Raw genomic sequence first — 15,407 nt, 5'->3', positions numbered from 1 at the left:
ATCTGGTATGCCATCAGGGAGCAAATCTCAGAAGTTTGAAGCTTTTGTTTCTTGGTGCAATACTGCTGGCTTCTTTGAAATGTGAGGGGTGATGAGTGATGAGCTGCCTGGAAATACCAAGCTCTCGATTTCTTCTGCAGTTCCTGTTGAAAATGGTGGGAGAAATGGAAAATACAGTGTAATAGCTGGTAATTACAGTCAATTTTTCTCTTTGTCCAGCACATTCATACGCCCTCATCCTCTCATGTGTTTTGTATCTCATGCTGTGAAGCCTCAGGATTGACTCAGCAAAGATTTAGTGCCTTGTGTATGCAGAGAGGCAGAGAAGCATTGTGCATGTATGACTTGTCCAAAGCTGCTTGTAATTACCAGTTTAACTTGCATTTTATTCACTACAGTTTCTTCTGTGCAATTAACTCCTTGTGGAGGGAGGTGTTGGGTAAGAGCTGGGGAGAGACCTGGAGAAACAGGGAAGGCACATTCCCTGCTCCTGCTTTGCAACATCCCTAGTGTCGGCACAGGTGAACAGCATCTGGGGGATGCAGCGCTGTTCGCCTGGTTGGATTTGAGCGTAGGGGTGGCATGAGTGATTAATGGCACCCCCTTTCCCCAGAGGGACCACATACATCATTTAGCACCAGCACATGTCGTGTCTGGCAGGCGGCTCACGTAGGAGTGCAAGCCTGGCTTTGAGTGATGGTAATCAGTCTGCTGGCCCCCACTAGGTCTTCCCCTTCTCCATCGGATATTTTTTTTCTTTTCTTCTTCCCTCCTTCACTCCCTTTCAGGTCGGAGAAAGGGGAAGTAGCCCCTCAGCTGGTTGGTGGTTTTACTCCTGGTGTGCAGTTTCGCTTTGCTGGGTTTGCTGCTCTCAAAGACTTCACACCAGAAATTTACTGCTTGTCTGGCTCCAAAATAACTGGTTTGCCTACACCTTTATAACACACGTTTGAGTCTGTAGCCTGGCATTTTCTTACACATCTGTTCAAAGACATAACTTTAATTTCTATCAGGAAATGCAGTTTTTCTTCTAGTGTTCATTTCGCCCTCCCCAGTCTTCCTTCATGGAAAAAGCCTAAAACTTAAGTTTCAAGCATCGTCTTCATATCTAACTAGCAATCTACGCACAGCATGTGGAAAGCCTATGTCTTTCTCAGTCCCACGGGGTCCTCAGCAATGTTACACTGAATGCTCTCAGGATTGTACTAACATATTTCCTTTAGTTTTCATATGAAACCTTGATGCGCCTTAATTTCCTTGTTAGGAAACTTTAATTGTTCGGTGAAATATTTCATTTGTAAGTCTTTTACTACTGTCCAGGGACACTTCCTTTCCAAAATACTGTTCATGCCTTGCAAAAATGTAACCCTCTTAAGAAATAAAAACGCTGAAAACTAGCAATAAACAGATAAGATTCTGCCATTTTCCCATTGTTGTGTAAGCCTGTGCTACTTAATGTAATTCAAATTGTCTGCTGGTTAGACACAATACATTTCCCTCTGCCCTCTGCTGGGTTTCTCTGCCTTTTTGCACCTCTCCTTTGTACTGACTCTTCCTCCAAGTGCTATTGTAGTTCAGCTACTGGAAGGATTACACTAGAGAATGATGCAAAGAAAATGATTAGGATGAACTGTATCTAGATACTGATATCAAATTACAAGATACCTTATGAGGAAATGGGAGCAAAATAGATCTAAAATGAGGCTCATTTGATAGAGTACTGCTCACTGATTGTGGGGAGGGAAACCCTTGGGACTGTTCCTAAAAGAAATTTCATGGGTAGTAAACTGTTACTTTTACTTTGCATTTCATTTGTCTTAGAAAAATACTTTGTTAGCAACAGATCCTCCACAGGGAAGCAATTTTGTAAAGAAAATATTTTTGATCATTAGTTCAATTTGTATAATGTTTAGTTTCTCCTGACTGTCTTCAAATAACTGGCCATTGCTGTTTCTGAAATTGCATGTCCTTGGGATGCTGCTGCTTCCCTGTTGAAGCTACAGATTAAGAAAACCAAACAGTACCTTGCTGCCACCTTCTCCTCGCTGGCCTCAGCCCCTGCAAATCTTCGTCTGTGTTGTTTCCTTGACAGCTTATCGTTTCTGTCCTCCTCCCATGGAGCCTGACAGGCACAAAATCCCATCTTCTCCACTGATAACAGTTTCTGAAAATCTGTCTCATCTTTCCCATTCAGATACTCTGTTTTGGTGATTTTTTTTCTTTCCTTCCTTCAGCATTTCTGTTGGGCGCTCCTGTTCCTTTCTTCACAGTTAATACAAACCTTCTTCAGCTCTCAACACTTAAACGGTTGTCTTCATCTTTTAGATATTTTCCTAAACAAAACAAAGTAGAAAACACAATGAAAATATTACCAGATCTCACCAGATTCTCCTGATACTAGTGTCATTTCAATATTGTGATGTTATTTTCTAACACTTGCCTGTATCTGCTCTTAACTCATGCTCCACAGGCTGAGGGTCCCTCCATGCCAGCCTTCCCCAGTGCTTGTTTCTCGTGGTGTGCTGCTCTCCATACACACCTGCAGAGATGTGGAAGCACAGGAGGGCCCTGTTCTTGCAGCTCTGGCACATAGCCGCTGGTGGATGCGTGGAGGTCAACAGCTTTGGGCCTCCAGTCCTCAAACAGAGCATGTCCAGTCCAGGTGTCTCCTTCTGGGAACTGCACTGTCAGGCTCTCCATGCCCTGGGTGGGTTGTGTGTGCGTGCATGGAGACTTTTTCCAACACACACTTTAGGCAAATTGGGACAGGTTCTCCTGCCTCTTACAAAAGCAGCAAAAGGCTAATGCTACAAGCAACATATGCTTCTGTTTCAAAGGAAAAGGAAGAAATTCACTGAGGAGCACTTGTATGAATTTAACATGCCAAATTTTATTCCTAACATTATTCTTAAGAAATAGGTGAAAGATACTTGGAAGAAATGGGGCAGCAGAAAATATCTCACGTAAGGCTGGCTGTGGCAGCAAAGGAGACATTTACTGAAATGCTGAAGTCTTTAGCTCAGTTGCTGGAGGTAACTCTGGGCTATTATAGGGAGCAAGTCCTGTGGCCTCTCTTACAGGCTTACCTGTGTGGTCAACAACTGGGAAGGAGGAAAATTAATTCACAATTGAAGCAGAGCTCCACTTGTCCTCCAAGGCTGGAGGCTGTCCTCTAAGGCTGTCCTCCATAAGCTGTCTGATGTCTCATTCAGCCGTTGCATTTGTGTTAGTTGATTTGACAGTAAGCCCTTTGGGGCAGAAATATTATCCAATTTGATTATCGAGTGCTACAGTTCATGGGTGTATAAACAAGGAATTATGAATGCTTTAGCTGGATATTGGCTTTTAGTATGAGACTCTTCTGTTACCAGCTGCTCCTACTCATCTGGTCTGCTTCAGAGGAGGCAGCAGTACTGTGATCCACAGTGATAGTGACATAACAAACACAACAGCTGTTTAAAAAAAAAAAGTTTCACAGACATTTCTTGACATTCTGTTAAGAAACTGATTTAAATATCTAGATTTATCTGCATAAGCTCACTCAAAAGAAGCATAGATAACCTTACTGATCGTTTTGCTTTGATGGGAAGCTGCAGGGGAGGGAAACAGACCTTTATAATTCAGGTTATAAAGCAGTCTGCAAGGACTGGAGAAATATGTCTTTCCTTCTGAAAAATAAGACTTTGTAGTTTGCCAGGAGCTAAGATTAGTGGGTCAGACAGCAGTAGTTACCTCCAGGATCCCGGGGTACTCATCTACCTGTGAAGGGACACCACTTCATATGTTGCTAAATCCTACTGATGCGACAGAAACAGCCTACTGCTTGTCTGCCAGTTTTTAAGTCGCTTGGAGGTATTAAACAGTCTAATAAGGGACACTTGACTAGGGAAGGGGGCTTGAGCAGTGCTTGGATTTCATACCTGCAGGCACACCTGGATGGCAGACGTGCCAGATGGGTGGACACCGAGTTCAGATGAGACTTGCCTCCCTGCTCGCCTGCTTCTCCAGCCTGCTGCGTATCACTGCTGTCCTGCCTCCTGCTATGGGCCCCGCTCCATCCTGGAGTGCCTAACTAGATAGGTTTGCGTTCCTCCTAAGCGTGCTAAGCCCTGGGAAGTTCATCATGCAGCTAGTAATTATCAGGATGACTTACCTTCTTATCTATTGCTTCTGTTGTAAACCTGAATGGACCTTGGAGAGTCCTAAAAACGGTACGGGGTGTTTGTGCTCTGTGTGCTAGGCAAGTAGTAGTGCGATTCAAGCTGGAAGGGAGCAGCACAGGGTGCATCTTTAAGGCAACTCACTGGCTAGAACAGGCCCAATATCCAGGAGAATAAAAAGCATCTGTTAATTTGCAGTGACCCTTCTGAGCTGCCCAGGAAAATTCTTTTTAAGGCCATATTGTGGCCCATGTGGTTCTTCTCAGAGACAGGCTGCTCTTAAGCAAGGTCCTGCAGCTTGTCAGCAACTTCTTACCCCTCTTTGGGATGCCCAGCACCACCTGAATATCTGTGAGCTGTTGAAGCAAGAAAAACCAAAATTATTTTGGAGAGTCACTAATGTGCCGATCTTTTCCTTTTTGAAAAGTAGACTCTTAATGGTCTTCACATTTCCTCCTAAATAAATCTCTTGCCAAAAATACCAACCATCGCTGTCTATTGAGATGAGCAACTTTCAGTATTGCTTCAGCGAGAACGTGCCGCCTTGGCATTTATAAAACTATTCATATTTTCAAGCAGGATATTAATAATTTCTTACTTATGTTGAAGTGATGTAAGATGAAAAATTAATGTGGATGTTACTTTCTCTTCCAGATCTTGCAGGCTGGTTGTGCCTCTGATGTGCATAGTCTTAAATGAAGTCAGATTTTTCTTTTGAGCTCTAGTTTTACTTCCAAAGCAAGTAATAGGAAGCTGACACTGTAAATACCTGACAAAGTGTTTCAGACTGCTGAACTTTGTTTCATTCAGACTGGTCTTAATCAGCCTTATTACGGAAAAGGGAAAGTCCTTTGATGTGGTCCAAAACTTTGACTGTAGAAATTAGTGTAGCAGTGTTTCTCTTCAGTGACTAAATTGTGAGGTGGAAAGTGAAAGAGTTGGGCCCTTTCACACGTTAGGTTTTGACCACGTCTTAAGTTTCTTGGATCCCTTCTGCTCCATCTACCCACACAGCTAGAGAGAGTAATATTTCTTCTGGGGGGCATAAAAATTCCAGGGGATTCTTGAAGCACTTCTGATAAATGGTAAATATGCTGAAGACCTTCTTAAATATTGGCTGGTGACTTTGTGTTTAAAGGCTTAGTACTGGAATGGATGGCTTGTTAGAGTGGATTTGATTTTGGAGGTATTTGTAGAGTCGCTTTCTTCCACCATCTTTCTTTCCAACTTAAACCCAGTGATAAATTCTTTTTTTTTTATCATCACTGTTGTCTGTGTGGGAAGAATTGTGTCTCCAGGGAGAAGTTATCCGAGACTGTTAGGATCTCTGTCTCTTCAGTCTCTCCCTGCTATTCTTGTCTAGTGAAAAGCAATATGTTGAATGCTGTCATGGGCAAAGGGGGAAGCAAGGGAGAGAAATGGCCTGTTGCAGTTTCTGCCGTGGCACTGGGCGGGCAGGGCTGTGTGCAGGAGACACCACCGTGCCCTGGGACTGCGGGAAGTGCCTTTAACCTGCCTTAATAATTAATATTTGGGGAGAAGGAGAGGGCCCTGCAGGATAAATGAGCATTCATTGAGTGTACATGCAAACAGATGTTAGCTGAAGTAGAATGGAAGAGAAGATGCCCGCTGACCCAAATTTCTTACAGTATCCTGTTCTATGTCTGAAACTTTCATGCTCCGACTACCTTAATAAGGAAACAGTTCCTTAAATGTTTTACCACATATGTTTTTACAATTTCATAATACACTGTTTAATGCATGCAGCCCATCTTGTCTGGGCTGCTGCCTTCACCATTGTTCTAAGCTGGACCATCATCGGCTCTCAGCTTGCGTGTGCTCAGCTGAGACTTGGACCAGTAATGGCTGGGTTTTGCCAGGAAACTTGGTGTTTTGTAAACACTTGGGTTTGCTGTTCTGAAATCTGTTAAATGGTCAGCACTTCTTTGAAAAGCAAATGGAAGCAATCTCATGGAAGCAATCCCATGGAAACAAAAAGCAATAAATGTTTGTGGTCACTTGAAAGGATTCAGAAGTTTATTATTGTTAGTTTCTGCAGGGGATGCAGAATAACAGCTGGAGTCATTGCATGTGTGCCGTGGGATTGTCATTTGCTACTTTTAATTAAGATCTGACTTTGTTTCTGTGCAAATATATCCCCTACTATATATATATTTTTTCAATCTGAAGAAGGCTCATGGCTTCATTTCACATCATTGGCAATGTCACCTTACCATCAGGAGTTCTTTAAAATAGCCTATTTTCAATGACTTAAGTCTCAGCTTCTTAAGTGTGAATGTCATTCTGAGTTATGGAAATGAAGTAGATAGTTCTTTGGTCATATAAAGTCAGACTGTATGAGGGCACGAGGTTTAACCTCACGTATGTGTTTTGGTTTCCTTAAAGCCTGTGTGTAGCTGAAATGCCTGCTGCGACACCAGGCATTGGTGGCCAAACCTGAGCCCCGGTGTCAAGTGCTGTTCTGAAAACAGCTGAGTATGTTTGGCAGAAAAAAAAATCACGGAAGGATAGAGAATATCTGAATTAAATACTACTTTTGCAAAATGTTACAGCTTACCTGAAATGAGTATTTCTGATAGGTGTACACTTACTCTTCCTAGTCATGTCCCTCACCCCTCCCCACTCTTTGCCATAAATATGGTTTGTAGTTAACTGTAAAGTACAGCGTAAGTCTAGATTAAGAACGGTGAAGAATATTTAGACGTTACACTATTCTTCCATTGAAAACTGAATGCTGGAGTATGATCGAGGAGATATAGGGGGGGCGGTTGTCAGCTATTGTCAGTTTTCTGCCAGAAAAATACAAGGGTCCGGAGAAAGGAAATGTTTCTTGTTATCTCTAAGGATGTACCTGGGATACAGAATGCTAAATGTGAGCCCTTGTGTTTGTCCTGGTGCTCTCCCATCCTTGCAGATGAGCCAGGAGCGCTTGGTAAGAAGCAGCTTTGCTCTGCAGGCTTTGATATTGCAGCGGCTCTGGTGTCTCATCCTTCTAAGAGGTATTTTGGCTTTGGTAACGTGGACATGAGGTGACAAACTGTATCTCTTCATGGTTCCCTGGCCTGACAGCAGCTGGGGTTTCCTCTGCTTTCTGGGGACGGTAAGGGCTTTTCATGGAGAGCGTAGGAGGGGGATGGCTCTTGAGCATCATATGTGGTGGAATCCTTAATCGACTTCATTCCTTTGTAGCTTATCTGTCTTGCAAAACCATACCGTACTCATCACTCCATTTCTATGACCTGTCCCATGGAGGGACTACTTATTTTCCGTTTCAAACACACTTAAATTTAGCTTAACTGTTGAAAGACACTTCATTTCCTCTGGAGACATTTAAACTATTTTGCTGTGGTGAGAACTGTTTTCATGATTTGTCGCTGCTCTCCCAGTACTGTCCTCGAAGGGTCTGGCTGCAGCAAACTGCTCCAGCTTCTCACTGCCACGAGGGTGCTGAAGGAAATAGGCTTTTAACTCTTGCAGGAAGACTTTCTTCCCAGTGTGCACTGAAGTTTGCTCCCTTCTTTTTCCCTTTTCCTTTCAACAGAAGTTGAAATAACCCCTTACGCAAGTGGAAGAGAAGGATTTGGCACAGTCTTAGCAGTGCTGTAATTTAAAGTGAGCAGGTAGTTTTAATCCACAGACATTATACCTATGTGATTATCTTAACTGCCTATTATGCAAAAATAGCTGTAGTTAAAATGAAACTATTGCTTTTGTGTTTATTGTGAATGAGGTAACTACTTTTTAAAGCTTGTTAGATTCCTGGATTGTTCTGTAGGGGCTTCTATCTCTGACAGTTCTAGCTTTTGTGCATCTTATTTGCCTTTCTACATATATTTTGAATTAAAACTGCTTAAAAGGAGATGATGAAAAAAAAATAAATCTTCAGCCTCTGAAACTCTTGTATTAACAGTGTATCACATCTGTTGAGCAGAGCGCATTGCTGGCAGGGTAGGGCAGAGCTCCAGATGCAGTGTGGTCTCACTGCACCCTGATGCTGGAGTAATGGGTGTCTTGCTGTACTGCTGCTACAGCCTCTGGAAGATGTCTGTGTGGGGTGTGAGTGTCCCAGCCAAGCACACAGGGCGCAGGTTGGGGGGATGCAGAGTTACTTGGGAGCTTGGGGAGAAGTTGTGCAGTGCTCAGAGTGCAGGTGAAATCAGCAGACAGGAGGTAGCCCTTCAGTTTTTCTAAGAGGTAAAACCAACTTGGAGCCCAGGGAAGGGAGGTGATGCTTCAGAGATGGAAGAAAAAGGATCAGGATTGCCTGAAAGTAAACTTTGGTTCTGTAGATCCCAAAGACAATAAGCAAAGGTCATTTCAGTAATTTTGTGCTATTACCTTCTTTTAATTTCCCTTCTCTCTCCTTCACAGTGGCTCTTGGTCGTAATCAGCCCTTGAAAAAGGAGAAACCGAAATGGAAAAGTGATTACCCCATGACAGATGGACAGTTGCGCAGTAAGAGAGATGAGTTTTGGGACACCGCACCAGCTTTTGAAGGTCGCAAGGAGATTTGGGATGCCCTCAAGGCTGCTGCACATGCTTTCGAGAGCAATGATCACGAACTGGCACAAGCAATCATTGATGGCGCAAACATAACACTACCACATGGTAGGTTCATCTAAGATGGATGTGGCCTGTGAGAAGTGTAATGTAGGTTAAGGCAAATGTGGTTTTAAGCTGAAAATCAATTGAGATATATATGCAATAGTTTAAAATGTGCCTGTACCTCAGTATGCATGTCTTCCTACTTGGTGTTTCAAAGCAAAATCATGTTTGTGTGTAGAGGGACCAAGAAAGGCTACTATTCTGTAGTTACCTGAATTCTAATGTATCATCTGGCACGTGGTATAATGCACAGTTTTAGGTGTCTGATCTCTGTAGGCAACACTTGTGACTTTCTGTAATTTTTTGAAACACCTGGATGCTCGAAGGCATAATTTTCTTATTTTTTTCCGAGCCTCCCTTTGTAAGGAAATAGATCCCCCGCACCACCACCACCACCACTACCCACCCCCATCTTATGGGTTTCTTTGGCACTTAAATTGTCAGGGGATTTTAAAGTTTCTCTTCTGAAGAGTATGAAAAACTTCCCCAAAACCTTGGTGCTGGCAGTCTGCTGTAAGATCTTGTTTGAGATAAAGTCTAGGTACTTATTTTGAGTGCTTTCCCCATTGCTCTGTTGTTCTGAATTCTGTTGGTTGGTTGTTTTTTTTTTTCAAGCTCTCTTCTCCCTCACTCCACCCTTCTGAAATTAATCACTTCCCTTTACTCCCAATAAAAATAGAGTTCAAGTTCTCTATTTAAAAAAAAAAAAAAAAGTAATTGAATGAATTTGTACCTTCAGTAACCTGAAACAGTCAGGATGAAACTGAGTATGAAAAAAACCAAACAAAAAAACCCCACAAAAAACCCCCAATCCACACCAAAAAAAAACAAACCAAAAAGCCCACCAACGCATGACAAAATGCACAAAACTGAAGCAGGCATGTGTTCTGGTTAAGTTCTGTTTGGTGCCCTCTCTTCCGTGGGTTGACTAGTGTCTTCTGGGGAGAGAAGAAGGGTTATTTGGAAGATCACATACGTTGCTTTCCAGGGTAACTAGTCTTCATTAGATTGAGTATTCATATTGCCTTTTTTTTTTTTTTTTTATTGGTGATGTTTAGGACTTCAGTTCCCTTAAGAAGTCACAGTTGATCATGTATTCAGTTTGGAAGGGGTGGATTTAGGGATCTGTCTGTCTTTTCCCATACTAAAGTGTGAAGCATTACTAGTAGTTGTGGCTTAACGTGGTGTTCTCCCCACTTCTGTTGAGTAGTCAGGATCTCTGCAATGTCGCGAGAGTTGGAAACTTCCATAGCTGCAATACAACCTGGCTTTTCCATTATTCATGGCCAATCTATTGTGGTCCTCCAGATCATTGTTTGTTTTCAAGGAGGTTTGTGGTTTGCCGGTTTGACTGATAATGAGGGAGTTTTCATCAAGGCTGCTTGCTTATGCATACAGAAATGGTTTCTGTAGTAGCTGTAGTTTTAAAGAGGCATTTGTCCATTATTTCCAGAACATGCCAATGCCAAGGAGATCTCAGGCCTCCTCTTTGACAGACTGTTGGAGGTCTGTATCCATTCTAGACCAAATCCATTAGAGAGAAAATTAATTTCCCTGCTGTAAGCTAAGATGGTTTTCAAAAGTGGGAGGAGTCGTCAAGTTGTCTGGTGTGGAACTGGTATCAGAAGACCTCTTTCTGCCCGTGTTTGTCATACGTGTTTCTTTCCTTGCACTAATTCATCAAACTGGCCAGAATCTGAAAATGCTAAATTACCTACAAGGCTTCCTGATTTTTATATATATCAATACTGTATTTTAAATAGCGTAGCATATTTATTCTGTTTCCAGAAAACAACAGAACAGTCTCATAAATTGATGATGATGCTAGATTTTTGTCCTTCCAAAACATCTACATTCCTGAAAGTGTCCCAGAAGAAGCTGGGTGTTTAGGCACTTGCAAGCTGGGGAGAATTGTATAGGTGAAAGGCATCTGGCAAAACAGGTAACTGAAGTTACTGCTAATTTTAAGTCACCATTCAGATAAATGGAAATCATTAATATCTCAGAGATTGCATATTTGCAGACCTAAGATAGTCACTGCATTGTTTTGTTTAATTGCTAAAAGAGTAGAGGCCAGGAAAATTCAATGTTACGTATGGGGCAGGTTTAACAAAATATAAATTGCCTTCCTCTATGGTCTCTTACTGCTTACGTGAGTTGCTCTGCAGGTCGGATGTTTGCTCAGCCTGAAGAATTGTCTCGGTGTGTGACTGTCCACTCTCCATGGTGAGGGTCTGCATTTGCTTATGACCATACATAGAAGACCGATAGAAAAATAATTCTTTCAGTAAATGAAAATTTGAATCCAAAGCATGCTTTTGCAGTGAGAGGGATATTATTTGTATAATGTGGTTATGGAATTTGACAAGACCCCAGTAATGAGCTGTTTTGATGGTGTTAGATTATGTGTTCAGTTTAAATGTTGCACAAGTGTACATACAAACAGCACTTCCAAGGGAAACATTAGGTTTACAGTGTCAAGTCATGCAAAGAAGCAGTTTGACATGTTGGGTCTCTGCTTCGTCTCATTAAGCAGCATAACAACTTGTAATTGTGGAGGAGGATTTTATTCAAGTGGGAAAGTTTAAGCAGTTTAAACCTGCCTGGAAATTTGAGTCTGTCTTTGGGTTCTGAGATGGAGTCACTTGTGTGTCTGTCTTCCTTGCCTACAAGAAGAGAAGATAAGTGATGTATATTTTCAACACTCCCAGATTTTGCAAATAGTGTTTCTTAGTTTTTTGAATACGTGCTTGTTAAGCTCAGACTTTATGAGCATGTTTCAGGCTTTTAAGTCCTAGCAGTTTCTGGTTGCAAGCAAAAATCTGAAACTGGGCAGATAACTCACATTTCTTCTCTTTGGGCAGCTTGAGGAATGTAGGATGGATGCCATGCCCTGGAAATAAGCCTTTTAATGTCGTTGAATGTAATACTTAAGGGGGAAGAAGTATGTGAACTCTTAAATTTGGCTTTTCAGCAGACAGTTTGTTTCAGGTCCTGCCTACTGCTAGCAGACTGTAGGCTGCTTTCTAAGGCCCACATGCAGAATATTCAGAATATTTCAGAAATAAGTCAGGAATCCAAGTTGTGTCAGAAGCTCTGTTACCCAAGCTGGGCCTGGCCTAAGGCCGGATTCCAAATACAGAGAATATTTTGAATATTTTTCCAGAATCTTGAGTTTAGTAGTGATTTTTGTACCTGCATAATTGTTACTTGCGTTTTATTCAGCTTTCCACTGGTGACACTTGTACATCAGCTGCATGCGTAGTTCTCTCTGCAATGTGACCTTTCCGCTACAGGGAAAGCTACTTCTAGAAATTCAAGTATTTCTTTGTCATCAAGCATTGTTGGTGCCATATATGAATAGATTATGAATAAAAGCCTTCCATTTACGGACTCAATAATGCCCGTTGTCAGCAAACTGAGCTTATCTCCAGGCAGGTAGCACAAACAAACTGTCCTTGTTCTGAGTGATACCAAAACCCTCTGGGGTTTGGTTTACAAAAAACTTGCTTTGTGCAAAATTTAAGAAAGGAAGATAGAAATCCAGCTGCTCTGTGTGCATTAACTACCCAGTCCTGTGCTTACCCGACTTACACCGCTGTCTAGCTGTACTCACGTAACTGTTGAGCAGTGCTGTGCCCTGTCCTCCCACCCTGCCCTGGGCTCTGGGCAGGGACCTGGAGCGTGGCACGAGGCCTGTGTCACCTCTGAAATTCACCTTTTCTATCTTTTTTTATTGGCTGTAGCTCTTTACCTGGCCAGGCAGCAAATTCAGTTTGTTTTTCCATGTGCAGTTCAGGCAGTGTCTTCTATAGCAAAGTTAGAATGAGAATCAAAATGCTTGTAGAGGCTCCTGAAATAACACCTAAATGCCTACATGCCATTTTGCCATTTTGTCTTCTGGGCCGTGAGAAACCCTGGTAGAAACTCTTCGGGAATGCCTCCTTGGAGTTTAGGCTTTGTTTCTTCAAATAGGAGCAAAAGGGAAAATTTGTTGCTCAGGCAGTGCATGAAAATGCTCCGTATTTCCCCAAAGAAAGCAACCATTTGGGAAGATGACATGCAGAAATCAAGATTTTTTTTTTTTTTTTCACTAAGTAAATAATTTGACAATGTAGCTGTAGCATTTTTGTACGTGAAAACTTCTATTTGTGATGGGACAGACAAGGATGGGATGTTCTTCCTTTGATTTCTTAGCTCACCAAAGAATTCCTATGGAAAACTAACATCAACTGAGATAAATTTCTTTAACTCTATCGAAAACATGGAAAACTTCTAACTAATTTTTTCCTCTCCCAGAGGAAGAGGTCTTCTGCAAAATGATGCAATACTGTGAGACTGTGGCATTTCCTCCTATTTATTTTCTTTGTGCACAACTGAGGCTTAAAAAACCCAAACCAAATCCATAGATCCCCATTTTTAACTGTCCCTGTGTGGTAAGCATGTTGTGTATGCATTCAAGCTGTGTATTATAAAATTAAACCTTGCGGGAAGTGGAGGAGTGGGAAGAGGGGGCTGGGGAGTGAGTAAGGACTGGCAGAGGTTTGCAGATACAGATTCTGGCCCTAGCTGATGCTGCAAAAATAAAATTGCTTTTTTTATTGCAGAAACCTATAGGAAAGGGAGGAAAAACTCACATCTTTTAATGCTGTGCTCAGCCAGATACCTCACTTGTCTAACCTGTGTGAGGAAGACTCTAACCAGTGTAATTTTTCTAATGGATGCCTTTTGCTGTCTTCCGCGGTTAAAAATAGCATGTAAGAAGCATTAAATAAATAAATAAGCTTGTGGGATGGGCTTAGCACTTCTCATCTATCTTGGGTGCCTCTGTAGGATGTATTTAAAAATAGAAATAACGTTATCGCCAATTTATACTTTTTTTTTCCTGATGTCTTAAAGTAGCACATCCTCAATATTTTATTAATGAGTCCATTTAAATTTAATGAAGAACAGTTTTACATACTTCTCAGCTATCAAAAAGGAAATGTTGGAGCATGTGGTATTTTATTAGGGTCTGCACCGAATGTTAGTGTTGAGCTGAACTTGTCCTGAAAGTAGTTAATATTAATTGGAATCTGTCTGGGGTTAAGTGGACTTTTGAAATTTCAGGATGGACACTTAATCCGCTATAGCGTTGTTACCAGTATATTGGATTTAACTCTTTTAATGCTGTTTGAACAATAAAAGGGCCTCTCTGTTAAGACTGGCTTTGTGCTTGGGAGCAGTCAACTTCTCTGTGCCTTAAAACACAGCCCCTGTAGCTCGCAGCAGGCTTTTGCAGCGAGCAGTCTTGCAGCGCTGGCTCTTTGTGTGCAAGCAGAACTATCGCATTCACTGTGTGTAACACTTGAGATCATCAAAAGTAGGGATGTGAGTATTAAATGCTGGTGAAAAGTAGGTGAAATTACTGAAAGGTTCTTGCTGTGAGCAGAGCATTTTCTTCTCCTTCGGGTGAAATATTGAACAGAAAACAGTAATAATAATAATAAAAAAACTCAAACCAAAAAAACCAAAGCCAGCAGCAATGGTGTAGAGGAAAGAATGCTTCACCTCCACTGTTTACCCCACCCACCCCAGTCCAAACACAAATTCCTAATTCTAGAAAAACTCCTTGCCCCCCCCGCCCCCCTTGACCTGTATGCATCGTACTGTGTTTTGCTGCCTTTGGGCCTGATGTTTCCCTGCACTAAAGAGCAGCTTTTAATGGCTGTGCCTGCAGTCCTGCATCCTTCTGAGCGCTGCCTCCCCTTTGTGTGCAGTGGAGTTTCAGAGACTGTCGCTGTCTCAAAGGACATTACATCACTTCATGTACCTGCTGTTCTTTATTTATACCAGCTATCAAGACCTTGGGGGTGCAAGGTGGAGGGGGAGAGAAGATGATAGCTAAAGCTGATGGAATGGTATGATTTTGGATAAAGAGGAGAGCAGCCCATAGCACGGGTGTGTTTGGCAGGATGTCAGTGTTGCTTTTAGCATTGATTGCATTCAGCGTGCGAGAAGTCCCAAGGAGGTTTTTATGCTGCTTAAGTAAATCACTGGGAGCGTTGGGAAACTTCTGCTCCCTGCCTGGAGGTGGTATTTCACCTTCTCTCATTGGTCTTGAAGTAAATCGGAAGAATTATTGAAATGAAAAATTATGGAAATGAAAGCTGTGCCTGTGCTCAGAAGTGTTGGGCGGGCTCACAGGTTATTGATGATGGGCATCAGTGTGCTTTCTTGCTGCCTAGTGCTGGTAGACTGTTCATATGTTACCTTTTTAGGATGGTGTTTTACTAACTTTGTTCAGTGGATGCTGTTACTTTGATGCTATACTCACTGACATTATTCTAATGTTTAGGGAAATTTCAGGCTGACAGATCTTGCCTTGCTCTAACTTCTTTTCTGCAGTAGTTTCATGAAAAGCTTATATACCAAGATCATGCTGGTGCAAGAAATACGGGATTTGCCTAAAGCAGCTTTCCCCGGTGTTTGAGACTGGATGGCAAACACAGTCTGGACTGGTGGTAGAGGCAAACCAAAAGCAAAGTTATCCTCTTCTTCCTTGCAGGGCTGAGGACCACAGTGATGGGAAGGCTGAGCGTACGTGCCATCACTGTTAGTCATCCCAACCAGCTTCATCCT

At 42.1% G+C, this 15,407-nt stretch overlaps 1 protein-coding gene across 1 annotated transcript in view; it reads left to right on the top strand.

Annotated features, from left to right (window-relative positions):
* UBTD2 (ubiquitin domain containing 2) overlaps nucleotides 1–15,407 on the top strand; it is a 61,115-nt gene that overhangs the window by 22,046 nt on the left and 23,662 nt on the right. The window contains exon 2 of the mRNA XM_037398235.1: nucleotides 8,553–8,789. Within this exon, the coding sequence (XP_037254132.1) occupies nucleotides 8,553–8,789 (237 nt within the window). The remainder of the gene's footprint in view (nucleotides 1–8,552; nucleotides 8,790–15,407) is intronic.

The sequence above is a fragment of the Falco rusticolus genome, chromosome 8 (assembly GCF_015220075.1).
Source record: "Falco rusticolus isolate bFalRus1 chromosome 8, bFalRus1.pri, whole genome shotgun sequence".
Classification (NCBI taxonomy): domain Eukaryota; kingdom Metazoa; phylum Chordata; class Aves; order Falconiformes; family Falconidae; genus Falco; species Falco rusticolus.
The sequence above is the reverse complement of the archived record's forward strand: the minus strand, read 5'-3'. Positions and strand labels throughout refer to the sequence as shown.